Source organism: Anastrepha ludens, chromosome 3 (genome assembly GCF_028408465.1).
Source record: "Anastrepha ludens isolate Willacy chromosome 3, idAnaLude1.1, whole genome shotgun sequence".
NCBI lineage: Eukaryota > Metazoa > Arthropoda > Insecta > Diptera > Tephritidae > Anastrepha > Anastrepha ludens.
Genome location: NC_071499.1, coordinates 20681424 through 20708185, shown reverse-complemented (window position 1 = coordinate 20708185; position 26762 = coordinate 20681424). Strand labels below are relative to the sequence as shown.

The 26762-nt window shown below is 37.6% G+C and overlaps 1 protein-coding gene across 1 annotated transcript in view; it reads left to right on the top strand.

Annotated features, from left to right (window-relative positions):
- The window catches only part of LOC128857118 (ras-related protein Rap-2b), a 143060-nt gene that overhangs the window by 70362 nt on the left and 45936 nt on the right, over positions 1–26762 (top strand). Inside the window, exon 2 of the mRNA XM_054092694.1 lies at positions 9672–11136. Coding sequence (XP_053948669.1) covers positions 11048–11136 — 89 coding nt within the window. The 5' untranslated portion in view covers positions 9672–11047. The remainder of the gene's footprint in view (positions 1–9671; positions 11137–26762) is intronic.

Genomic DNA, 26762 nt, shown 5'->3' with positions numbered 1-26762 from the left:
CAAAAAAATTGGCCGTCTTTGGCCGCAAACCAATCATCGAGCCATTTTTTGGCTTCTTCATTGAATTGAAGCGCTGCTCGGAAAGTGCGTGGCCCAGACGACAAGTGTAGTGAGTAAGCCGCAGGCACCAGCGGTTCCCAACCGTACGTCTCCACCAATTTCCGGGTCGCTCTTGTTCGATGTGGCGGTGCATTGTCATCATGAAAAATTACTTTGTGACGCCGATCGGCATATTCTGGGCGTTTTCGGTGTATAGCGCTGTTCAAATCGGCCAATTGTCGTTGGTAGCGTACACTGTCAACTGTTTCACCTGGTTTTAATAGCTCGTACCACATCATACCATGCTGATCCCAGAACACACACAGTATTGCCTTGCGGCCGAAGCAATTTGGTTTGGCCGTTGTTTTTTGTTTGTTGTTGGGCGGACCATACGATCGTTTATGCTTGGGATTGGAGAAATACACCCATTTTTTATCACCCGTAACGATTCGATACAAAAAAGACTTCCTTTTGAACCAGGAGAGCAGCATTTCACAAGTGGTTTTTCGGTTCTCTTGCTGCCTTTCAGTCAGTTCATCCGGCACCCACCTTCCGACCTTTAAAATCATGCCCATGTCTTTCAAACGTTTGGAAATGGTTTTTTGGATCCCTCTCAACTGATCTGCCATCAATTCTTGCTTGCAATTCGTCGTCCTCAAACTTTTTCGGTGGCCGGCCACGGTCCTCGCGGTCCAAGCATTTGATGAGCTTGAGAAGCGTTTTTCTTCAATCGATAACAGAAAATCAACGATGTCCGCAAATCGTAGTTTGAGGGCACGAAATTCGACATTGTTAAGAGCGACAAAAATGCATTGTTGTATGAAACGTAACAAACAATGAACTGAATATTGTTGACAGATGACAGACGAAAAAAACAAGACATTTACAAGGTTTAAAAATACTCCTAGCAACATCTATGGACTAATAGTTGAAAGTCTCATTTCATAGGTATACCTGGTATATCCTGTCATGCTGAAGGAAGGCGCAGAGTCCGTGACGGCAGCCTTGAAGAAAATCTTCTGTGCATGCCTGACACTGGCCCATATACCACGCTCTTGGAGGATGATGAGGGTCGCTTTTATTCCTAAAATTGGAAGAGATGACTACACCAGCCCCAAAAGCATTGGACCCATCAGCATGCCTTTTTTCATGCTGAAAAGTCTCGAACGATTGGGGGGATTGCGCATACTTCAGAAGTCGCTGAAGGCTTATCCTCTGCCTCCATCTCAGCATGCCTATCAAAATAGAAAATCCTGCGAGTTGGCACTGCAAAACCTTGTTGCTAGAATAGAGCTGGTCGCCGACAGGAGGGACTACGCCATGGGCATCTTTTTAGACATAGAGGAGGCGTTTGATAATGCCACTTTTGATAGTATAAGCAGCTCTGCTAGCAGTCACGGCGTAGGCCGGGTGCTAGTGAATTGGATTCCTTCGATACTGGCCCAAAGAATCGTCACGGTAAGAGCAAAGGAAGTCTGCTGGTATCATCCGGGGTTAATGGAGGTTGCCCTCAAGGCAGTGTGCTGCCTCCATTGCTCTGGTGCATGGTATCCGATCCTCTGCGCGCCACCTTAAATGACTCGGGAGTCTATGCACAAGCATACGCGAACGACGTTGCCTATTTGGTAGGAAAGTGCAGAAAACTCTGGATCTGATTGACACTTGATGCTGGTACTATGGATCTACATCTCTTTGATAAAACCTATAATCACCCATCAGTAGTCTGCATGAGTAGACTCCCTCTCGTGGGAGTGAGGAGGACATTATCGAGACTACAACGCATTGTGGCCGTCTGTTGCGTCGGACCTTTTTCGACTACCTCAGGCCCGGGTTAGTCTACAACAACTTGATTCTTTCATTCAGGGTGCGGCCTTAAAGGCCATCTGCAAGCGGAAACACAATGGTACGGCCTCTGTCCGGCAGTGGACAACAGAGTAGGCATGGACTTCGAATCAACGTTTCCATTGACTCCATGCCATCCAGTGTGGTGCTACCAGAGGCTCAACTCTGGTCAAACTCTGAAAATGAACCCGGCAAACACTGTTTTTGCATTTTCACGGATGGCTCCAGGACCGAGCATGGCTCCGGCTCTGGGGCCTACGTGGAATCCAGCGGAACAAAACTGCACTTTGCACTTGGAATGCATGCATCTGTGTTTCAAGCAGAGGTGTATGCTGTCCAAGAAGCGATGAACTTTGTTGTGGAAAACAGATTACAAAGTAGATCTATATGTGCCGGCAGCGACAGCCAAGCTGCGCTCATGGCCTTAGACAGCTCCCCAACCCCTTCGAAGGTGGTCGAGTCCTGTAAATCCAGACTGAACTATGTCGGTAGAGATAGAACTTGTGAACAGATAAGCAATGGAACTCGTAAAGCTCAAAATAGAGTTTTCCATCACTCAAAATGTGCTTTTTTATTATTAGTAAAAAACTAAAACACCACCAAAATGGATGATTATTTTTGCGCCACCCTTAATAATCCAAAAATCACAGTAAATTCTCCCCAAAGCATAACATTCCGATGGTGACCATTCTACGAGTACGAAATATCACTAATTCTGCCAGTTAAGTGGATGAGAAATCAATTTTTCGCTTTAAAATTCATCAAAGAAGTGTTGGCATAGTTTTTAAATAAATTTAAATAAGCAGTGTGCTCACATACACACATACGCACGCAATTTGCTGACCGAAAACTAAAAACTGAAAATTAGAAACAATTATTTTTGCAACGAAAACTCAGCAAAGCAAACCAACCGTAACCCAACTTCATGGAATTCTTGAAAAGTTTTAACGAAAATTTCAATGCTACTCTTTCCTGCCGTTTTGGCTTCCTTTCATCCTCATTAAACTCGCTTGAATGCATCAGAAACCCCTTTTTGTGTTGATTTGTGTTGTTTGTTGCTTTGCCAAGGCATTCAGTCCAAGGGCTAAGGTATGGCAGCAGAGTGGCGCACAGGAAGAACGCCACTGAAGCGGAAGTCTCAGTAATTACAACGAAATATTAGGTGTCGCAGCTGAAGGAGAAATTAATTCAAAATAAATTTACAACCAATTGAAGAATGTTTATTTTCGGCAAGTCACAGAGATACAGATACATAATACCTGCACGCACACACATGCATACACATACATAGGCAGCAGCAAATATTTTAATTTATAAAGCAACTCGAAGCGCTGCAGACAGCAGCAGCTGGAGAAGATGCGCATAATTTTTGGCAACACTGCCTGCAGCTGTAGGCTACTCACCGCCACTCTACGCCAACAAAATTAGCAACCAGTAATGGAGCTGAATCGGAGGAAGTTGGATGCTTACATTTTATGTAAACTTTGTCTAGGCCACAGCAGCAGCTGCCAGGAGATGAGTGCTCGTATTCGGCTATCCTGGCTAGCTCATTGCGCGGTTGTTTGTGTGCTCGCTGCGCTATTTTGTTTATTTGGCATCTGATAGTCACTGCTTGTAAACGTATGTGTGTATGTATGTACGAGAGAACGAAGAAATATTTACAGTGAGCGTCACTAAAAATCGCACAATTATACTGTTTTGCTGATTTTACGGTTTTCACAATTTAATATAAGAAAAAAGTTTATATATTAAAAAAATAATTTAAATAAAAGATAAACATTAAAAAAAAATTGAAAATTCAAAAAAATTCTTTAAAATTTCAAAGTTAAATTTTTAATTTTTAATTAAGAATTCACTGAACTACAATGATTGATACACGAAAAAATACAAAAAATCTTTGAATAAAAAATTATAAAAAAAAAATGTTTCAAAGTTAAAAACAAAAATTAACAAAGAAATTTGATTTAAAAAAAAAATTGTTTAAGTTTTTCAAACCTATATTTTTTTTTAGTTTTTTAAAAAGTTAGAGCCTCTTCTGCTGGACTATGCAATATATTTTTTTCCTTAATAAATTATCAAAAAAATATTTAAATTTTGAAAAAAAAAAATTCTAATTTTTTACAAAGTCAGAGACTGCTTTTTATACAATTTTTGCTACAACGAAAAAATAATTTCATTTTGATTTTTTTTTAGTTTTTAAAAAACATATATAAACATGATTAAAACAAACTGTTTCAAAGAAAAAAAAATTAATTATTTAAAACCAAATTGAAATATTTTTTTGTTAATTTATTATAAAAATGTAGATTAAAATGATTTAAAAAAAATTATTTAAGTTTTTCAAAATTTAATTTTTTTTAAGCTTTTAAAGCCTTTTCTGCTGGACTATGGCATATATTTTTTTCTTAAAAATTAACGATTAAATATTTAAATTAAAAAAAAACAAATCATTTTTTTTACAAAGTCAGAGACTGCTTTTTATACAATTTTTTCTAGAAGGAAAACATAATTTACTTTAGATTTTTTTTAACTTTTTAAAACAAAAAACTACTTTGCTTTTGAAATTTTGTTTTTTAAGTTTCTTAAAAACTCAGGGACTGTTTTTTATAGTAATTTTACTAGAATGTGGCATACATTTTTTTAATATATTAACAAAAGAATATTTTAATTGAATTTTTTTTTTAAGTTTCTTATACTGTAAAACTATTTTGCTAGTCTGTGTCATATTTTTTTCTTAATAAATTAACAAAAAATATTATATTTAAATTTTGAAACAAAATTTTTTCAAATTTTATACAAAGCCTGAGACTGCTTTTCATACATTTTTTGCTAAAATGTGGCTTATAGTTTTATAATAAATTATCGAAAAAATAATTTAATTTTGATGTTTTTTTTAAGACTGTTTTTAATACTATTTTTGCTAAAATCTCGGCTATATTTTTGTAACAAATTAATAAAAAACATATTTCAGTTTTCTAAATTTTTTTTCAATTTTTTTAAAACAAAAAAATATTTTAATTTGGAATTTTTTCTAAGTTTTTCAAAATATCAGAGACCGTTTCTTTTACTGTTTTTGCTAGAATATGGCATATATTTTTATAATAACTTAACAAAAAAAATTTTAGTTCTGAAAAATATTTGTTAAGTTTTTTAAAAAATCAGAGACTATTTTTATACCATTTTTGCTAGAATATGGAATACATTTTTTAAACATAAATTAACAAACAAAATTTCAATTTTATAAAACAATTTTAATTTGAAATTTTAAAATTTTTAAAAATTAATTTTGGAAAAATTTTTTAAGTTCTTTAAAAAGTCAGAGACGTTTTTTATTATTTTTGCTACAATACGGCATATATTTTTATATTAAAAAAAAAATATTTTAATTTGGAATTTCTTTTTTTATTTTTAAAAATTCAGAGACTGTTTTTAATACCATTTTTGCTAACATATAGCCTACATTTTTATAATAAATTAAAAAAATATTTCAATTTAGAAAATATTTCAATTTGGAATTTTTTTTAAGTGTTTTAAAAGATCAGAGACGTTTTTTATTATTTTTGCGAAAATATGGTCTACAGTTTTATAATAAATTAACAAAAAAAATATTTCAATTTTGAAAGTTTTTTAAAACAAAAACATATTTTAATTTTTTTTTTTTTATTAAAATACAACAAAAATTTTTAATTTGTAATTTTTTTTTAAGTTTTCTTAAAAAGTCACAGACTATTTTTAATACTATTTTTGCTAAAATATGGACAACATTTTTATAAAAATTTTTTTATGTTTTTTAAACAAAAAAAATATTTTAATTTCGAAAGTCGGAGGCTGTTTTTTTACTATTTTTGCTAGAGTATGTTATATATTTTTATAATAAACTAAGAAAACGAAATTTAATTTTGAAAAAAAATGTTAATTTGCAAAAAAAAATTTTTAATTTGTAAAATTTATTTTAATTAAAAAAAAGTTTAAGTTTTTTAATTGTTCCTTTTACTGTTTTTGTTAACATATGGCATATATTTTTATGATAAATCAATAAAAAAATATTTTTATTTTGGAAATTTTTGAAACAAATATTTTAATTTAAAAATTTTTTTTTTTTTAACTTTCTTTAAATCAGAGACTTTTATACTATTTTTGCTAGCATGTGGCATATATTTTTATAAAAAAATTAACAAACTAAATTTTAATTTTGAAATCAATTTTAATTTGAAATTTGAAAATTTGAAAAAATGAATTTTGAAAAAAAATGTTAAGCTTTTTTTACTATTTTTGCTAGAATTCGGCATATGTTTTTATAATAAACTAGCAAACCCGGCCCCCTTCGCTGGGCACACTAAAATAGAATAGATATGGTTTAGATCAGAAAATATATGGTTTTCATATTATTTATTTCTTTATTCAAGCGCTTTGGCATAAACAATATTTTTTGTTTTTCTATTTGTTTTTGAGTAAATATAAAATATAAATTGAAAATCAGGAAAAAAGAAGATTGTTTTTAAATTTCAAATCAACGCATATGAATAAACAATCGTCTTTTTTCCTGATCATCCATGAATTTTTCGTTTCAATTTATATGTTTTATTAAGCATTGGAGCTTTTTTAACCATTACCCATTTATATTTTTCAAAAAAAAAAACGAAAAAATTTTTTTTTTCCACGAACACATAATTTCATTCGGATTTCACATTAAATTCTCAAATTTCGTAAGAAATTATTCACTGTTCCAAAATCCACTCCAAAAAAAATCACAAACAATTTTTACATGTTGCACTTACGTTTTTTCCTTATGGCATCCAAATCAGAAAGAAATATTGACACATTGTAACTCACACTGTCAATTTGACAGTTCAGTTCCGCCCCAAGCGTTAAAAAAGTAAGCGACATTATGGCTGGTTCAAAAGAACGCTGTACCCGTTGCCAGTGCTCCGAATTACAACCAAACTTTACGAAACCCATTTTGAATACTTACTTAACAATGTGCGTAAGTTTGGTTTAATTCGGTGCAAAGACACGGCGGGTCCACGTTTTGGCATATATTTCGAGACCCTAGTCATCAATAGGTATGAAAATTACCCCGTATTAAAGCACTTATCAACAGCTTTCATTTGATATCCATATTGTACAAACACATTCTAGGGTCCACGTTTTGGTCTCTATCTCGAGACCCTAGTCACGGAGCGGATGAAAATACTCTGAACTAAAGCATTCACCAACAGCTTCCATTTGATACCCATATTGTACATACACATCCGAAGGTTACCCGGGTCCACGTTTTGACCTATATCTCGAGCCCTATTTCCAAAATAAAATATAATCCAAGTTACTCGTGGATGATGTAGCTTTCGAATGGTGAAAAAATTTTTAAAATCGGTCCAGTAGTTTTTGAGCCTATTCATTACAACCAAACAAACAAAGTTTTCCTCTTTGTAATATTAGTGTAGATTAACAGAAGAATATTTTAATTTTGAAAATATCTTAATACGGAAAATATTTATTTTTTAAAAAGTCAATTACTATTTTTGACAGAATATGTCATATATTTTTTTAAAAATAAATTAACACGAGACTAAAAATTCCAAAATAATCGCTGTACGATTTCCAGTGGCACTCACTGTATAAAAAGTGTGTGCCTGTATGCCATTTCGATACGCGTTTCCACTTTCCATTTCCTTACGCGTTTCAGCGCGAAATTTCACTCGACATTCGTTGTATTTTCCGCTTATTGCAAACCAACAAATTTGTGGTTCTCAGAAATGGGGTTGAAAAGTCAAAGTTTGCATAAAGTTCAAAACTATCTGGGCCATGGCGTAATGGCACTTTACAAGTACCGTTGGCAATGGCAGGAACCAACTTAGTGCATGAAAATACGGGCAGTTGTGTAAGGAAGTTGCGCGTACTTTGCATATTTACATATGTACGTATCCGTGTAAGTGTATTTTGCCATTCCACGCGATTTAAATTACTTCGCGCAAGGGCTTGTATGTGTGTGTGTGTGTGTGCCGCTTAAGTGCGCCGCAGTGCATTGGCGGCATAAAGACGAGTTGTAATGAGTTTAAGTGCATCCAGTTTACGCACAAATTTTTAATTATTTCATTCGCTGGTAGTGAACGCAAAAGCATCTCCATTTAAAGGCAACCGCATTATGTTTTCTCATTTTTATCAATCAGTTTGTAGCAGGAAGAAAACGCGGGTAATTAACCACCTGAGGATGGTAACTGAAGTCGCGTTCTGGTTTCTTGATGAAAAGAAATTAAGTGGCTTTAGCAAAAAATTGTAATTTATAGAGGTAAACCTCTGGGAAATATTCTTTCTCTTCATTTGTGGCACTTAATCATCAACTCACTACTGGGTAGACGATAAAGTTGTCGCCTGCAATGGATGTTTCGAGCAGCGTAAGAGTAGCCTGCTTGTTGTGGCCTGAATACCAACTCGAGTGAAGGATACGGAACAGCTTCATTCATTCATTCTTTAAGTTACAATATTCTATTTCTTTGTTTTATTTTTTTAGATTTTTTATTTTATAGTGTTTTAATTTTTTTTTAACTTTTTTAATTTAGTTTATTTTATTTTAAGCTTATTGTAATTTATTTTTTATTTTTGTATATTATTAATTTTTTTTTTTGTATTTGTTATATGAAACTAAGTTCTCCCTCTTTTTTTTTTTGATGAAAATACAACTTTATTCTGAAAAAATGGTTACAAGTGAATCATTGAAAGTATTGCCCATCGCTGGCTACTACTTTTCCCCATCTTTCTGGTAGATCTCGTATGCCCTCGTGGTAAAACTGTTCATCTTTTGAGGCTATCCACGGATCAAGCCATTTTTTGATGTCTTCATATGTATGGAACTGCTGGTCAGCTAGACCATGTGCCATCGATCGGAACAGGGGATAATCGAAGGGCGAAATATCTGGAGAATAGGGCGGGTGGGGTAGGGCGTAGGACTTCCCATTTCAGTGTTTCCAGGTAGGTTTTAACGGGTTTGGCAACGTGAGGCTTCTCGCGCAGTGTTCGGCTCAATCGCGTCAATTGAAGTCCATGCCGATCCCCACTAATGGTTTCGCTTGGTTTTAACAGTTCATAATAAATAACACCAACTTGGTCCCACCAAATATATTGCATTACCTTCGCAGCGATAATATTCGGTCGAGATCAACTGAATGTTATTTATTTTTATTTTTTGTTTTATTAATTTTTTCTTTCTTTTACCATTATTAATATATTAATTTCGTTTTAATTTTACTAATTCATTTTAAAGTTAGTTCAAAAATAATATATATTTTTTTGTGTTACGCTTTTTTTTACTTTTTGTTTGTATTTTATTTTATTTAATTTTTTTATTATTTTATTTAATAAATTTTTTTAAATTAAACTTGTTTTATTTAATTCTAGTTTAATTTAATTTATTTCATTATATATATTTTTCATGTTCTTTGTTTTATTTACTTATTTATTGAATTGAACTTACAATAAATTATAAAATTTAAATGTAAGGTTACTTAACTTAATTTCATTTAATTTTTTAGTTTTTCTTACTTTAATGTCTTATTAATTTTTTTCTTTGTTTGCTTTATTTTTCATATTTTTTATTATTATATTTTTTAATAGGAACTCGTCTTTGGATACCCTTCATACATGAAATTTTCGTTTACCACATTGAATCTAATATTTAAATATTTAAAATTATAAAAAACTGCAGACATATCCGAGTATATATAAAAATGTATCTACATATTCACATATTTACTTACATTTCTTTACATACACACATTTGGTCTTCATTGCAGAGCGCAACCAAGTTGAAGGGCGTAGCTAAGGAAGGAAGCGTTGCAACATTTTTGCGCCCGGAAATTGCCTAAATACTTTTGTGCCCATTAAAATGTTGGTACAATAGGAAATATACACATTTACATATTTCTGTGTACCGGCAGCAAAGAGTAAAACACAACCACATTAACTTATAAGTACTATATAAATATACATAATCCAGCACTTTCTGGCAGTTTTGTTGGAGGAAAAAAAATTGTGGCAACAAATATTTGTGAGAAAAGCGGCGTTGGCCAACAGCTACCAACCACCAACCTCCAACTCCAGCTACCAGTAACGTACCATTTCTTCGCCGGGTAAGCAACTGGAGTATACCACAAGCGACTGAGGCTCGACATTTCCTCCCACCACATCAAAAAACAGACAACGTTTTAGGAGGATAACAGAGATAAAAATCAAAGCCAGAGAAACAAAAAATTAAGGAATTACGCAAAAGCTGGCATGAAAAGCTGAAAATTCACGCACATCCTTACGGAAGTGGTGAATGCAAATATTTAGTTAAATATTTTGGCCAAACACATGCTTTGAATGCTCGGCAGCTACGGTTACGTGAGTAAATTTGTATGCGTATGTGTTGGAATCTTATTCCCCCAGCAGCGCTGCAATTTGTAAAATAACCGGCGGGCTTCTTTCACTGTTGCAAATTATCACGAATATATTTTATGCAAAGTATGGTCCAAGCAACACCTGAAGCCGAGTGAACAGAGCGAAGAGACTTACATATTTCAAAGGAGGTATAACAGAGCGACCGCAGGGGACGACAGACCGAGTGAAAAATTATCAACTTCAAGACGCGCAAGCTGCTTGATTTATAGCGTTTTGCGAAATACGAGTGCGACAGCAAGTTAACTACATTTGCTGCAGCTACACCAACATCAACAACAAGAACAGCAATTCACCAAACATTGAAACACAGCCAAGCACCGAGCAGCGCTCAACTCACTCGAAAAATCACCCAAAGCCATAAAAGACACAAGAAACGCTGAGTTCGTTATTACGAATAAGAAAAGAAAACTTATGCAAGTGAAGAATACGAGAAAGAGACACTTTGTTTTCGTGTTGCAGTAGCGCAGCAGCGCATCTTGAATTGCATTGCACGGCACTTCTTCAACAACGACACACATCAGCGCAGTTCAACACAATTCCAGGCACGTCTCTGCAAATATCCGCGAGCGCGCCGTAGGCACTCCTCAATCCTATTGTCGACACTCAGCATCTGCTCTACAAGCAGTCCAAGAAGCAATCGTCAGCATTTAGTATATCGGCGCAGCGAACGCAGCAGACACCAGCTTCCCATCCACTTTCGCGGACCACTCACTCCAAACGCCCCGCCAAAATGCGCGGCCGCCACCTACGTAGGCGCTTCAGCTTGCAGCCGTCATTTATGAAGGACGACAGTGCTGACGATAAACCGAAGCGAGTCAAGTAAGTCATAGCATTAGATTTCGGTCTTAAATCCACTTTTACGATGCCCAAACATTGTCGATGCACAGTGGAGAGCAAAATGGCTAGTTAGTTTAAATTTGAGACAGTATTGGGAATATTATTGGAGGATCATTTTGCAAAGCAGTCAATAAACGACGCTTTCAAGAGAACGTCAGTCTGTCATTGCCTTAAATTAACCAACAAAATAACTGAAAAAATAAATGTTAGACTGATTTCGATTATAAAAGCCATGAATTCAATAGTCTTCTTTTCTGTGGAAATGGTGTGGCTTCCCTAAAGGACCCCTGAGGTTGTTTCTTTCTCAGATTGAAGGATAGAGGAGTCTAATTTTCACCACAACACTTTAAGGTTCATTGCTTGCTGACGCCGAAAGTTTATATTGCTCCCGGTAGCGTAGCGACGGCGCCAAAGCTTTCAATGATTTTCACAGTATTTCAAACACCTCCTTCTTCAGAGGTTTGGAATAAAAAGGGTGCTGATACAGATCATTTCTTGCTGTTGCTTCCGAGAGTTCTGCTCTCCGTTAGAGAATTCAAGTAGCAGAACAGAAGCGTCGGAGCTGAACTAATATAGACGGACCTTCCATAATCCTTTCACCGGATTGGACTCTGGAGGGCTTTAGTGCTTACAGTTTCTTTAGACATAAGTTTGTATTCAAAAGGTATGGCTTTAGCATCCATCATTGGACTCCGATGCCACTTTATCCACATTCATGTACGGAAATTTGACGATCCAAACTAGGACGAGACCTCTTGGCAGCTAAAAATTAAGAAAAATAAGGAAAATAAAATGATAGGCAGAAGCAAGGCTCCATGCCGAAGAAAGTTCACTGATACTCCCAGAAGTGGATCGGAAACTGACAGATTCGGTTCGGATCCAATTGAGCGCACTTGAGACGCATGACATCCTGGGTTAGAAGAAAAGATGTATTCAATATGCTTGGATAGTTCGAAATAGATATTATGTACAGAATAGTGTTACTTGGCCCAAATTATGAATGCAAAACTAAAAATATATTAAACTATTGTAACATGAGATATAGCTCCTTTAGACTCCCAGGCCGGCGTTGCGTCATTCTAACAGAGATCTACGATATAGACAAAGCAGCAAAAACGATAAGAGTAATGGACTTACCTCCGGCAAACCTTGCCATTTTTGTTGATGGTCAAGCAGCGAGGAAGGCACTGGCCTCAGTGCGCATGGATTCAAGATGAGTTAAAGAATGCAGGAGGTCGCTCTCGCGTATCCAACAACACAACACCACATTTTGTAGGGTCCCCAGCCCCTCTGGAGTGGAGGGAAATGAAGGAGCGGATGAGTGTGCAAGGATGGGCTCTGAGCTGAACCTTCAGCGAGTGGTAGAGGACATTCCTCTCAACGAACTGTATACTGCGATTGACCTGAGCGTAATTGCGGAAACCAATAGAAGGTGGTCTCTAACTACGAACTGCAGGGTCTCCAAAGCGCACTGGCCAAAACTGAACCTTAAAAGAACAAAATGTCTGTTTCGATTCAACAGAACAACTACCAGCGTCCTCACAGGTGTTATAACGGGTCACGGCTCTATTGGCACCGCAGCCATTGCAATGGGTGTCCCTTGCAATGACTTCTGCCTGAGCTGTGAAGATGAAGAAGAAATTGAATCGGTACAACACCTCCTCTGTTAAAGTCCTGCACTTCAAAGAAGCCGTACCAAATATCTTGGCGATTATTTCTTTGAAGACCTGTGAAATTTGCAAAATGTCTCACTGGAGGAATTAGTTACCTTCTTAAAAAGGCCTAAGTGGATTAACAACTTAGTCAGGGAATGGAAATCAAATGCAAGCATCACAAAGGGCCTTAGGGCTACCAAGTGTCTTGTCTTATACAAGCAATCTGGCTAGCCTAACCTTACCTAACCTAACATCAAATATTCTAAAAAAGTTTCACGGATACTTAACCTTCTCCTGGGCTAAATTATGGATTTTATTCACTAAAAAATTATGTAACATTAACAGTGTATCTTCTGCAATTTTGTTAAGCTAAACACCTCGAATGATGTGATGTAAATGAAGTCTTAATTTTTTACCTGTGCTTTCAAACTGTAAGAAGTTTTTCTAGGAAGCCATTTTTCCCCCGAAATCTTCAGTGTAACGATAGATCAACAAATCGTTGTAAAATTTCTACTGCTAAAACAGAACCTATTGGTCGAGCAACTAATCAACATTACTACCTTCATATACTTAATGAAGTCCCATAAAGTTTAAGGAAGAAGCTCAAATCATGGGCTCTCAATCAAGACAAAGTCACATCTCCAAAGGTTTCTACCTAAGTATTTCAGTGTTAGGTCATCTGCCTTATGCACTACTTTTACGCCTTGTGACTATTATCTGTTTCGTGAGATGAAATCTGCATTAAAAAGTACCACATTTGAGCCCGTTGAAGCTGTCACAAAAAAGCGGCGAGTGTCCTGCAGGAGCCAGCAAAAAAAGTCCTCCGCACTAATTACAGGGATAGTAGGTATTATAAGGCAAGAAAAATATATTTATTTATTATTATTTCTGTCTCTTCCTCGCCTTACAACTTCTGCAGTTTTCCTGAGAAAGTAATCCTAGCCTAGAAGAGTGCCTGCCTAACAGCCAATGACCGGTGACACAATCTACGACCTTCGAGATGTTCCCTCTTGAGAGGTTGAGCAATTCTCCTGACCTTTTCTTATCTATTTCCGACTAAATTAGTTTGATTGTAAAAAAAGTATTTTCTTTTCTCCATGGCCTATTGGCCTCTTATATATAAATTTTCCCATAGTTTCTAGATGAAACATAGAGCCTCAATAAACAAGTTATAATTTCGCTTGTTTAGAGCTAGATGTTTAATTTGACTCCAGGAACGGCCTGATCTGTCCGCCTCTGCTACTACTTGTCGCCTCTATGTGTTGGCTGGTCTCCCGCACCTACGGCTTCCTTGCGACTTCCAGTCTAAAGCTGTCCTTGCGATGTCATCCCGTAGTTTGCGGAATGTGTGTCCGATCTATTTCCACTTGCGGCGCATAATTTCTATGTGAGCTGGTGTTTGCCCGGTAGCCGCGCAAAGATCATCGTTGCTTATAAGTTCGGGCCAGAATATCCGCATTATCTTTCGTAGGCAACGGTTTAGGAAGAATTGCAATGATTGTGATATGCTTGTTGTTAAGTTCCATGTTTCACATCCATACAGAACTACCGCCTTCACGTTGGCATCAAATATTTTCAGTTTTGTGTGCCTGGAGATGTGCATTGGTCTCCATACCTTGTTTGGTACGCCAAATACAACGCGTCCCTTAGATATTCGGTTGGGTATGTAAATTGCTGATTCGCCGTTTTTTGAAATTATGCTCCCAAGGTAGCAAAATTCATCTACATCTTCAAGCGGCGTGCCGGCAATTTGAAGACTTGCGTTTCGGTGATGTTAATCCGCTTTACTTTAATCTTTGCTATGTTAGCCTTGGCCTCTTGGAGAATTTTATTTCTTATGCTTAATTTTCAAGTTGCCATAGGAATTCCAATATTTATTGCCTCTGTTTTCAAGAAGCGGCAGATTAGTACCCTTTCTGGCCAGCTCATCTGCGTTGTAATTTCCTTCAATATCTCTATGCCCCGGCGCCCTTATAAGACTGATCTTAAAAACGGTGCTAATATCATTTAAAGCTGCCAGGCTATCCGCCTGGCTACCTGAGAAGATATTTATAGTAGTTTTTGTTACGGGGTGTGTGTTAAGCTACCCAGTTACCTCCTTTATGGCTAAGACTTCTGCCTAGTAGACGCTACAGTAGTCCGCCAGATGATTCGAGACCTAAATCTCTTTGAAAAAACTCCATAGCCTACTTTATTTTCTAGCTTGGATCCATCCGTGTAAAAATTTATTTCTCCCTCTTCTCCATGGTCTTTAGGTGTGTCACTCTCTTATTGACGGGGTGTTAGACTTGAAGAGCAAGTCGAAGGTGGCTTTAGGAAAAGAGTAGTCGATTTCTTGACTATGACTACTCATAGTGTGTGGTGTAGAAGCGGGACTGAATCACCGATTCTTTCATACTATGACCATACTATTAAGTCTGAGCGCTGCGGCGGTGTGTCTTCCTACCTGATTTAGATCAGGCAAGTCCTTAAAGCGCCGGTGATTCATCAAAACGCAGTTTTTGGATTTCATTTAGCAGTTTTATATAACTTACCTTTTGAGTTGATGGTCACCACACAAGTATTCCATATATATAGGCCGAACTACCGAACTCGACCATGCGCCGTAATTTCACTATCCGTAAACAGCAATTTTGAATGACTCCCGAGTTGCTGGAGTACTTCGGTCAGTATCTCGTAAATAACTTGGCATCCAATGCCTAAATCGAGGCTGGTTTATCCACAAAACATTTAGACTTTACAAACCCCCACAAATAAAAATCCAAAGGTATGATATCACACAATCTTGGTGGCCAATGCACTGGTCCGAGACGAGAGATAAATTGCTCACGGAAACAACGACGCAGCAAATCCATTGCTTCACGGGCGGTATGGCAAGTAGGCCGCCTTGTTGGAATCGAATGTTGTGGAGATCGCGCACTTCAATTTCCGGCATCACGGCATCAAAAAGTCGTTTATCATGGCGCGATAGCGTTCGCCATTCACTGTTACATTGGCGCCAGCTTCGTCTTTGAAGCAATATAGGCCGATGATTTCTCCAGCTCATAGGCCACACCAAACGGTTATTTTCAATGGATGCAATGGCTGTTCTTGAATGGCTTCGGGTTGCTTTTGTCCAAATACGGCAGTTTTGCTTGTTGACGTAGCCATTAAGCCAAAAATGGGACTCATCGCTAAACAAGAATACTGAAAAAACTTATATAGTATTTGATTTGACACTTGTCACGCGTGATCTGTCAAAAAAACCCCTATTGGAAAAAATACCTGCAATCTGATCACTCTTTATGTATATAATTGGCTCTTACACCCTTTTTGGGTGTCTGGTCGAGCGCCTCTTTTTATGAGAAACCTAGAGTTTTAAGCCGACACCAAACGCCAGATCATTTTTATGCGACGCCTTTTTCTGGCAGAAATGCACTCAAAGGTGTGCCATTGCCTGCCGAGGGACGACTGCTTTTAGAAAAAAGCAGGTTTCTCTCTTTTGATATTTCAAGCACGGAAATTAAAACCTACGCACTTCCTAATGGTAATCACTCACCAACCCGGCGGTTGCCACCGAAATTAACAAATATTAAAATGTGGCACGCCTTTCGTTTGTTTCAGCTCACCACTGTAACTCTGAGTGAGGTGTTCAGTGCCCTAAGCACCCAACTATTTATTCATACTCAAGCTCAGCCAACTTTTTTTTTTACTTGCCATTCTTTACTTTTCGGCTTCAATTTGTGATGTTTTATTTGTTTGCATTTTGCTGGTTTGCTGGTTTGCTTGCATGGCTGGATGTTTGTTTAACTTTTCATTGTTATTCTTTTTTATTTTCTCTTATTTTACATCTAATTTCTTATTGTAATTTTGTGTTCAATCTTCTGGTGTTTTGTTGTAGTCTTTTTTCTTATTTTTTGGGTTTTTTTATGTACATTTGCTGTTGCAAGCAGGCATCTGTCCCATTTTTATGATTACCTTCATTGTTGTCATTGTCGTCACTGTTTGTCTGAGGCATCATCATTATAGTGTCCCTACATCTCTTCCTTCCCACAGCCATCAACAGCAGACAAGCATATTTTGTAGTTGAAAGGAACATTTTTACGTGTTAACATTTACAAAGTTCCATTCATTTTTTGCTTTGACTGAGACATTTATTCATTGTCATAGTCAATTTGTTTGTTTGAATTTCACGAATGTGGTGAGGGCGGATGGCCTTAGGCGAAATGCACAGATTTTTTTTTTTAGAAAACCATAAATTGTACTCACAAAGAATGAGGAAACATATTTTGGTACGAGTATAACTACAGGGCATTCGAAGCTTGAGTTGTGTTTAGCAAAGTTTTGCTTTGACAGCTGTCATAGTTTGGTAGTGGGTCTTTGTGATAGACGAAGGTAGGTAGGTAGAACTGGCTGACGGTCTCTAAACCAACTCACTCAAATGATCCATTGTAATACTAGAGGAGCTGTGTTTCTTCCACTTCTCGCTAAGCCGTTTTGTTTTAAGCGCAAACCCATTGATACGGCTAACACTTATAACCCTAAGGTCATCAGTATCATTCAAGAACGCTGAGCTAAAGTAACTAAACCTATTAGCATCTCACGCAGGGCAGTAACAGAGAAGATGTCTGACAGACCCCTTCCTCCTTCTCATTCCATGTTCATGTCCTTTTGACAGAAGTTGAGTAAAGAACCAACTCTTAAATTAAATTTAAACTGGGCCAAAAACGCGTAATCGGTTATCGCGTCAATCAAGAAGAAGAAGAAAATAAATTTGATTTCTCTCGGAAAACTTAAAAAAATAAATGAAATGCCCTACGACCAAGATCTGATCCGCGAAAACTAGAAAATAAAAAAGTTAGTCGAAAAATGTTAGTATACTGACTCGACACAAGACATAAAAATACCAGTTCGTATTATAAATAAGGAAGTGGCCTTCTCAATCATTACTTAACCTCAAATTTCGAGTACAGCTTTGAAGCTTAACGCACTTAGAGCCAAGCGGCTTTGACGAAATTTGTCCTCGGAACCTTAGCAGGTATTATTGTTATACAGCGCTGTGAAAGCAATGCAAGTAAAGGGTCTTTCAAAAGTGACTCCTAGATCTCCTAGATCAGTAGTGAAAAATCCTTAGACGGCAGCTTTTTTTTATGTCATCTTTGACATTTTTCTAGTAGCCAGAAGTACAATTTTCACGTAGAACGAAGCGTTGAAATTATTGAAGCTTATTATTCATTCAAGGCCAGAGTGGACGGCGTGCAGTATTTGGATGGAGAGCCTAGTGAACCTGCTCACAGATGGCTCAAAATTGGATGGAAGGGTTGGCGAAGAAGTATTCTGCAAGGAGCTTCCCATCAGACTCAAGTTCAGGTTACCGGAACGGTGTATTCAAAGCAGAGGTAGCGGGAGTTAAAGAAGCAGCTGATTGGCTGCTCACTTATATATAAACTGTGGCGGAGGTCAATATCCACTCCAACAGCCAAGCGGCAATCAAGACCCTGGGTTCCATGATAGTGCACTCAAAACTGACTGGGGAATACTTGACTTCACTTTCGATTGCATCCGAATTTTATGACATAAGGCTCATCTGGGTGCCTGGTCATAGTGACATTGCAGGAATCTGCTAGGCAGATGAGCTGGCTAGACGGCGGACCTGTGAGGTAGTTACTGCTAGAACAACAACAACAATAGTTACCCGGTGGGACAAGAGGATTGAATCCCGATGACTGCCTGCGGTCTGTTCCTGAAGAGGTGGGCTTCGCGTCAACTCTGCAAAACCTGGGCATGTACACAAACTTGTTAGGTCGCAAATGTTTCTAGCCACTAGTGGATCGGAAACGCTCGAGGGGTCTCCTGAGGTTAACAAAATCTCAGCTCTCGATTTTCGTGGGTGCCATAACAAAACGGAACTGGAATTGTACAAATCATCATAGCGAAGCTTGGACCAACTCGTTAACAACCACAATTTTTCAGGTAAAAGTCTTTGCGCTCTTGCAGGAATGAAAAATGCTTAGGGAACATGGGAGCGAGGGAAATATTAACATTTTTTCCGATAGTCAAGCCGCGATCAATGCCATGATGCAGATCCAAACTACTCAACTCCTGAAAAGAGGAGATCGAATCTCTTGCGTGTGCAGGTAACATTTCACTGATCTGGGTTACAGGAATCAGTCGTCGACATCCTTCTGACTGTTGGTAAAAGGAATTCCTCTTACACGCAACTTATTTCGCAGGAAAGCGCAGAACAGATGGAGTCCCATTTCTTCGTGTGCTATTTCGAAAACCCTTTGGCCCAAGTACAATAGACGCAGGACGCAGGAAGTTTTGGGGAATTCACGCCACTCAATTTTCAAACTCGTAGCTATGTTTATCGGTCATTGGACGATCCACAAACACGCAAAAAGCTAGGTTTACTATTTAATCCCCATTACAGAAGCTGTAGAGAGCTTTCAGAGAAGGAGAGTGTAAATGTCCGGGTTTGGCAGCTAGAGGACTAAGGTCTCTGGATGCTCTTTTCTTCAACAGCCTGGAGCAGTGCGACATCCTAAATCCTATCAAACTGCTCCGTTACATCAACAACTCTGGCTGGCTGTAGATATCTGCCCATTGAGGGTCCCAAAATGGTATCAAAACTGCGCTCTAGTACCAGAGTAGTACTTCAACCATTTCATTAACTTTCTTAACAATCCCTGTCGTGCGTTCTTTTATGCGACGTGGCACTCATTTTGTTAAACTAGATGCGCTGAAGACTCTAAGGCCTGCAATGCTTGGTATGGAGTTCGAACCGCAAAGCGTACAGGCTGCAGTTGGTGGGGGGGGCGCACCATTTCTGGTGGGATGGGCGTCGTTAGGGAATCCGCGACAACATTTTGAGAAAACTTTAAATTCCGCTCGTGTTACTGTTTAAGTAGTACGCACTGTGGATTGGACTATTTTCGGTAGAGCCATTTGGAAAATATCATTTAATCTTCATAAATTTTAGATCCTCCACAAACAGTTAATGAGTTTCCATTTAAAATAATAAATTAATTAATTTAGAGTTTAGAAACTCAAAAGGCCCTGTATACCGGCATAACTGTATGTGCTTCAGTATTCTCCTGCTGCTGCATATTTGCCAAGTTACTGGCCTGAGCGAACTTTGTTTTGTTCTGCGCGATACCTTCGATTTTAATAAAGGCAAATCATTCGAAGCGAATTTTTTCATGTCTTCTCCGGCTCAGTGCATTAGCTCACAAATTACGGTAAATAAAAAATCAGTGGCATGAAAGAGAATGCCCTTCGAGGCGAGAATAGCGTAGAAATTCAAGCAGCAGTGAAATAATCACAAAAACAATCACAAGCACACAAAAAACAAAACTGAGGAATTATTAATAAACTGGAAGGTATAAGCAGCGGAGGTGAAGAGTGTCCAAAATCAGGGATTGTTTGTTTGATTTGTGTTGAACAAAAACACAACTAATTTGGCTGAAAGAAGCGCTTGCAAAGAAAGCGTTTTGTGTACATTTTTTTAAGAGAGAAAAATTAAATATCAAAGGAAAAATGTTTGTAGAAGAAATACATAAATACAGAAAATTTAGAAAAAATAGATTTACATATATACAAGTACAGGGTGGGTCAACTGAAAATTGCCATTAAAGGCATAAAATATCCGGATATGATCTGATAACAGGAAAATTAGCGGAGCTATCAACCACGACAAATATTTTTTTGCGAAACTTTTTAACACACTTTTATTAGGTCGGGTTGTATGTATGTATGTATGTATGTAACGGAATCTTTGAGCTTAATTTTCACTGGCTTCTAAAAATCTGATCGACTTGAAATTTTGCACACCTATCAAGGACCGATGACAATGCAATAATTTGATAAAAGTTTTACATTATCCTTATTAGGATTGCCAGGATTAATATTTTCTTTTTTTACCTGTGGGCAAAAAGTAAGGTGAATTTGGTTGTAAAATGAAAAATCTTTTTTTAACACACTTTTATTAGGTCGGGTTGTATGTATGTATGTATGTATGTATGTATGTAACGGAATCTTTGATCTTAATTTTCACTGGCTTCTGAAAATCTGATCGACTTGAAATTTTGCACACCTATCAAGGACCGATGACAGTGCAATAATTTGATAAAAGTTTTCCATTATCCTTATTAGGATTGCCAGGATTAATATTTTCTTTTTTTACTTGTGGGCAAAAAGTAAGGTGAATTTGGTTGTAAAATGAAAAATCTTTTTTTATTCTTGTAAATCAGTTTCTCAGGCTCCCTCCACGAAATAAGTTCTTCATCCCGACTACTTCTTTATCACGGCCGATAACTGCATAGCTTTAGACTCACAGTCGATAAGAAAGGAATTAAATATAACACAAATATATCGAATCATTTATTCACTGACTGCAATGATAACAATAATTTTCATTCATAATAGTTTAGCATTTTGCTTCACTTTCATAACCCTCTGTACATAGGTAGTTGCCAATAGAATGATTGTAATATTTACTATATCAAGCATCCCACGCTTTTAACTCTAATTTGAATTACTCTATTTGTATCTTAATTTTTGTTATAATTCTGTTCTGAGGTAGTTGACTATGACTGATCGTTCGATTTGCTATTACTTCATTATAGGTCTCTTTGTCATTAAAATTTATTTTCTACTTTTTAGTTCGATTAGCAATAAAAGCGTGTTTTTTAGTTTTTTTAAACTATTTTTTATTTAATGCAACGTTTCGCTTACAATACTTTTCGAAACCCTGGAAAGTTTCAGAGATTATTGCATTAACGAAACTGGTTAAAGATCCAACTAGGGTATTAACATATAGACAAATACGAGGTGTGTTCAAAAAGTATCGCGAATTTTGAATTTTCGCAGGTTACGTATATTCAAATTTCGATTTTTTTGTACCGATATGTTGGTACTCATGTCTCTCACTCATGCCGACGAGTTCGGCCATTTGGATGTTGAGTTAATTGTTGATATCCGTTTTACTTGCACGTGTTTCGGCTCGCCTTCGATTTTTACCTATTCAAAAATATGGATCAAAGAACCTGTATCAAATTTTGTGTGAAAAACTAAATTAAGTGCGCGGATGCATTCCGAATGTTGACTGTGTCATACGGAGAAGCTACTTTAGACCAAAGCAACGTTTATCGGTGGTACAAAAGTTCTCAGAAGGCCGAGAAGATGTGAACGACGAAAAGCGTGCCGGACACACGAGCACTTCAACTTCAGTCAAAAAAATTGATGAAGTAAAGAAAATGGTATTGGCCAATCGTCGAATCACCGTTAGAGAAGTTGCTGAGGACCTAGACATATCGATTGGCTCGTGCCATTCGATTTATTTCAATGATTTGGGTATGAGACGGGTCGCCGCAAAATTCGTACAAAAACTGCTCAATTTCGACCAAAAGCATCATCGCATGAACATTGCTAATGAGATGTTGGTATCTAAGCTCTGTCCGGGACGACCCAAATTTGCTCCAGAGGGTCATAACTGGTGCCGAATCGTGGGTTTATAGTTATGACGTGGAAACCAAAACTTAATAATCTCAATAGAAGCTGCCGCACGAACCAAGACCGAAAAAAGCGCGTCAAGTTCGGTCTAATGTAAAAGTTTTGCTTACCGTTTTCTTCGCAGGGGTATATACAGGGGCGTTGTGCATCATGAGTTCTTGCCACAGGGAAAAACGCTCAATAAGGAATATTACCAGCAAGTTATGCGCAATTTGCGTAAAGCAATCCGCAATCCGCCAGAAACGCTCGGATTTGTGGAAGAACAAAAATTGGCTATTGCATCACCATAACGCCCCTGCTCACACATCGTTGTTTATGCGCGACTTTTTGGCCAAAAAACAACACACTAATGATGCCAAAACCTCGGTATTCCCCTGACCTGGCCACCTGTGCATTTTTCTTGTTCCCGAAACTGAAGAGGCCCATGAAAGGACGTCGCCACGCTACGATTGACGAGATAAAGACGGCATCGAAGGAGGAGCTGAACAAGATAAAAAAAGGATTTTTTGAAATGCTTCGAAGATTGGATGAAACGTTGGCACAAGTGCATAATATCTTATGGGGAATACTTTGAAGGGGACAACATTGATATTAATGAATAAATAAATAATTTTTGAAAAAACACAAAATTCGCGATACTTTTTGAACATACCTCGTACAAAAGGCACAGTCCGTTGGAAATTCGGCGCTGACTTAACCTCAAAGTTTCTGTGAGACATATTTTGCGAATTTTAAAAACAGTGGATCACCTTGAATAAGCCAATGCTGAAAAAACGCCATAAAAAAAGAGGCTTAAATTTGGAGAAAAATACCAGCAGAAGCTTTGCCTTGATGGTCCCGACATTTATAAAAAATACTGGCACGACAAGCGCAAGGCTAAAGAAGCGCGAATGACTTGGGTCGTGATTTGATATCAACACCCCAATTTGCGTTATTGCTACAAAAATTAATGCCATAATACATAGAGCTGTTCGAAGAGGTCCTTATTGTTGTCGGAGATAAAGTAAGTTGTCCAGAGTGAATATTTCAACAATATGCCGCAGCACTTCACAGCGCGTAAAGAACGAAAGATTTTTTATGTTCCAATTATTAGAATGGCGCACTTGTAGTCCGGACCTCCACCCGATAGAGAATCTTTGCAGCATCCTATTACAACAAGTTTTCAACAATTCAAAGATGTAATCCGAACTGAGTAGGGTCGAATTGATCGAAACACCGTAAGAGAGCTGATTTTTTCAATATACATATGACAACTGGAGCAAATCCTAATTAACAAGGGTTCATAAAGAGAATATTAAAATGCTGACGTCAATTTTAATCGGATCGACTTGTCACTTTAGTTTGAATAATAATTTGTGCCTCACCGTCTTGGTAACGCCCTTCTCAATATGGTTGAGTTTCTTGAGCTCAGGTTGCGATTTAATTTTTTTTTTTAATATTCCCGCATATTAAAGTTCACCAACTTTCTTCAAGAACAATGCGTCAGGTTTCGTTGGTCTACTTTGCGTGATTTTGGTCTTTCGTGTGACAACTGTTGACCAGCCTTCACGTGATTGGGTACCTTGCACGTCCAGAGATGCATTCATGTTTATAGCTGCCACGCTTTGTTTCTTTAAACCAATCGCCTCTTTTGGTTGGTCGCCGTTGTTGCTCTTTGGGCTTAGGCTCTATTGGTCCTCTCGGCGATTGTAAACGGATAGACTTTGCCATTTGCTGAAGCGAATCAGATGTCTGCTATTGGCGACTGTACGAACTCTTTGACTGCTCATTCCGATCTTTCTCCATTTGATCGGTTTGTATGCTTTGATTGTCGTGCAAAGTGGATGGCTTAGCTATGCTGTGCATGGCCAGTGCTCTCTGGTACTGTCAATCTATTGCACTTACCAACATGCACTTATTGTAATACAGTCTGTGTCAGAAGAAAATAAGCGGTTTTTTTCTTGTAACTTCAAGATATATTTCGTTCTACTTTTTGCTGCGTAATAGTCCCACTCAAGGGCTACGACGCCAGTGCTAACTCAGGTTAGTGTCGTTCAAAACTTTCCCGTAAACGCAACCAATGAAAAATTAGTGAGAAGTACACGAAGCGTTTCGAGGCGGTATTTTTACACACGCATTCGAAAGGGCCAAAATTATCTTACGCCGCGGCTGCAAAAGTAAGAAATCAAAAAAGTTTGTTATGTGTGCGTCCGTATAAGGTGTATAAAAAATGTCTCTCTTTCCGAGCACGGCGACGACAAAAAAGCAGTATAAAGTGATCGTCAAACTTTTTAAGCGGGACACTTCTTTGTGACTATGCCAAGCACAATCAGTTCGTGCTAAAAGGGAACGTCGACTGAAGGAAGCGAACATATCCTACCATCCCACATCGTCATAACCACTGCTCTCAGAAAAACACATTGGAAAACAACAAAACACGAAAATTACGTCACAGTCATAGACTGGTCTTGCCAGTCCCCAGACGCTAACCCCATCGTAAATTTGTGGGGAATTATGAAAACGCTTCTTGTCCAAAAAATAGTCCAAGATTTAAGGCAACTCGTGCGTCAAGTTCGCAAAATCTGGTTCTGTTTGTCGACGAGCAACGCAGGAAAACTTCAAAGCATGCCGAGTAGATTTCAGGCTATACACGACAACGATCAAGACTACACAGCTTATTGAGTAATTGCGACTCGTAGTTTTATACATGCTTTTATGTAAAAAAATTTTAAATATAATATATATCTTTTATACTTCATGAATAATCGTCGTTTCTTTTTTCTGACACAGGCTGTATGCCTCTGTACTTCCATTATGACGATACACTCTTTTATTTTCTTTCCCATCAAACGTAACGACTCCTCGTCAGGTTATCGCTTTGCCCGTTCATTTTGCTGCTACGCGTCGCTCCCTGCTATAGTTGGAGTTGTAAGCTCGCATTGGCGCTTTTCGGGGCGCTCTTGTTCCGGTGTGAACATATGCTTTCTCACAGATGAGCGAGTGGTGCTCACTCGTCTCAAAAACGGATTGGGCGCTGGTTTCCTCCGATCGGTTCTCCGTATATGCCCGGAGACTAATTCGGAATGTTGTTGTGTTATTAGCGTATCACTCCAAGAGTTATATGTCATCCACCTGCGCAGCTGGCTGAGCAGATGTGCTGATAATAAGTAACTGTTCTCTCTCTCAAAGGCAACAACACTTTGCACCATTTGATAAATATTTCTCAGTTTTGGTTATGGCCTTAGCTGAGATTTTTATGTATTTCCTTTTAGGTGATCTGGTATACCTAACAGAGGCAATCACTGGTCGCTACCGTAGCTCTGCGGGCACACTTACACACTTTTAGCACTACAGTGGTTTTTTCTCACAAAGTTTTAACCACTTTTGAAAACACACGAATGTAATTCACAATACATCCGCACCTCATGAGACCACATTAATTTTTCAGAAAACATCCTCAACGCATTTCAAAACGGCAAAAAGCAGAGCATTAAAAACATTCGAAACAAAAATTTCATATTTGAACTAGAGAATTCAGTGTAAAATAAATTTTTAATTTAAGTTCCACATTTTATTATTGTGGTTTGAAAGTTAAAGAAACTCACATGTATGTGTATGTATGTATGTGTGTAGCAACAAAACCAAGATGCAACATCATTCACACCTTTCATCAGCAACTGAGTGGCGTTTTAATGCAGCTGCTGGCTGCTCGGCAATGACAACAGCAGGAAATAAGTTTCCCGATTATTTTCCAAGTTGACGCATTTTAACTGAATGCTTGCACTCGGCTTGCTTTTCGCTCCCTTCCATGGCCATCGCTTGCAGTGTTTGCCAAGTCACCAGAGTCAGCAGTTGCGTTGCTGCCTTGCTTTTGGTGGCACAGAGTTTTGACTGAGTTGTTGTAGTGTTAATAAAGTTTGCACATCAAGTCAAGGTGTGGCAGCGACATACATACATACATACGAGTGTGTGACAGACAGTTAAAAAGTTTTGCTATTTCAGCAGAGATAGGATTCATTCGAATGACGGAAGACAAGAGGGACATATTTTCGAAAAGTTTATTTGTATGATTGCATAGAAAGTTATGACTTGTAACGTATGCGTGAATGTTGCTTATGCACTGAAAACGGGCTTTTAATCAAAAGCCAAATGTGAAAGTAAAAAGTTTCCACTGAGGTTATATGGCTTTACATGAGCTTAGATCTCAAAAAACTCCATTTGATGTTTCGCAATCAGGGAAAACTTGCATAGGATCATATATTTATTCTAAAAGTAACGAGGTAAATACTAACGAAACCTTTTTTCATTTAAAAGACTGTAGCATAAATTCGAGTAAATCTGAGCATAGTATCAAGTAAGGAACCATCGCGTACCGAACATATGTAACTACAGGGTTTGATTGAAAAGTAATGAGCCTTATTTTCTAAGCAGTTTTATTATACCTTTTGGCTTATACAACTAATATTCTTCAAAATAGGACCC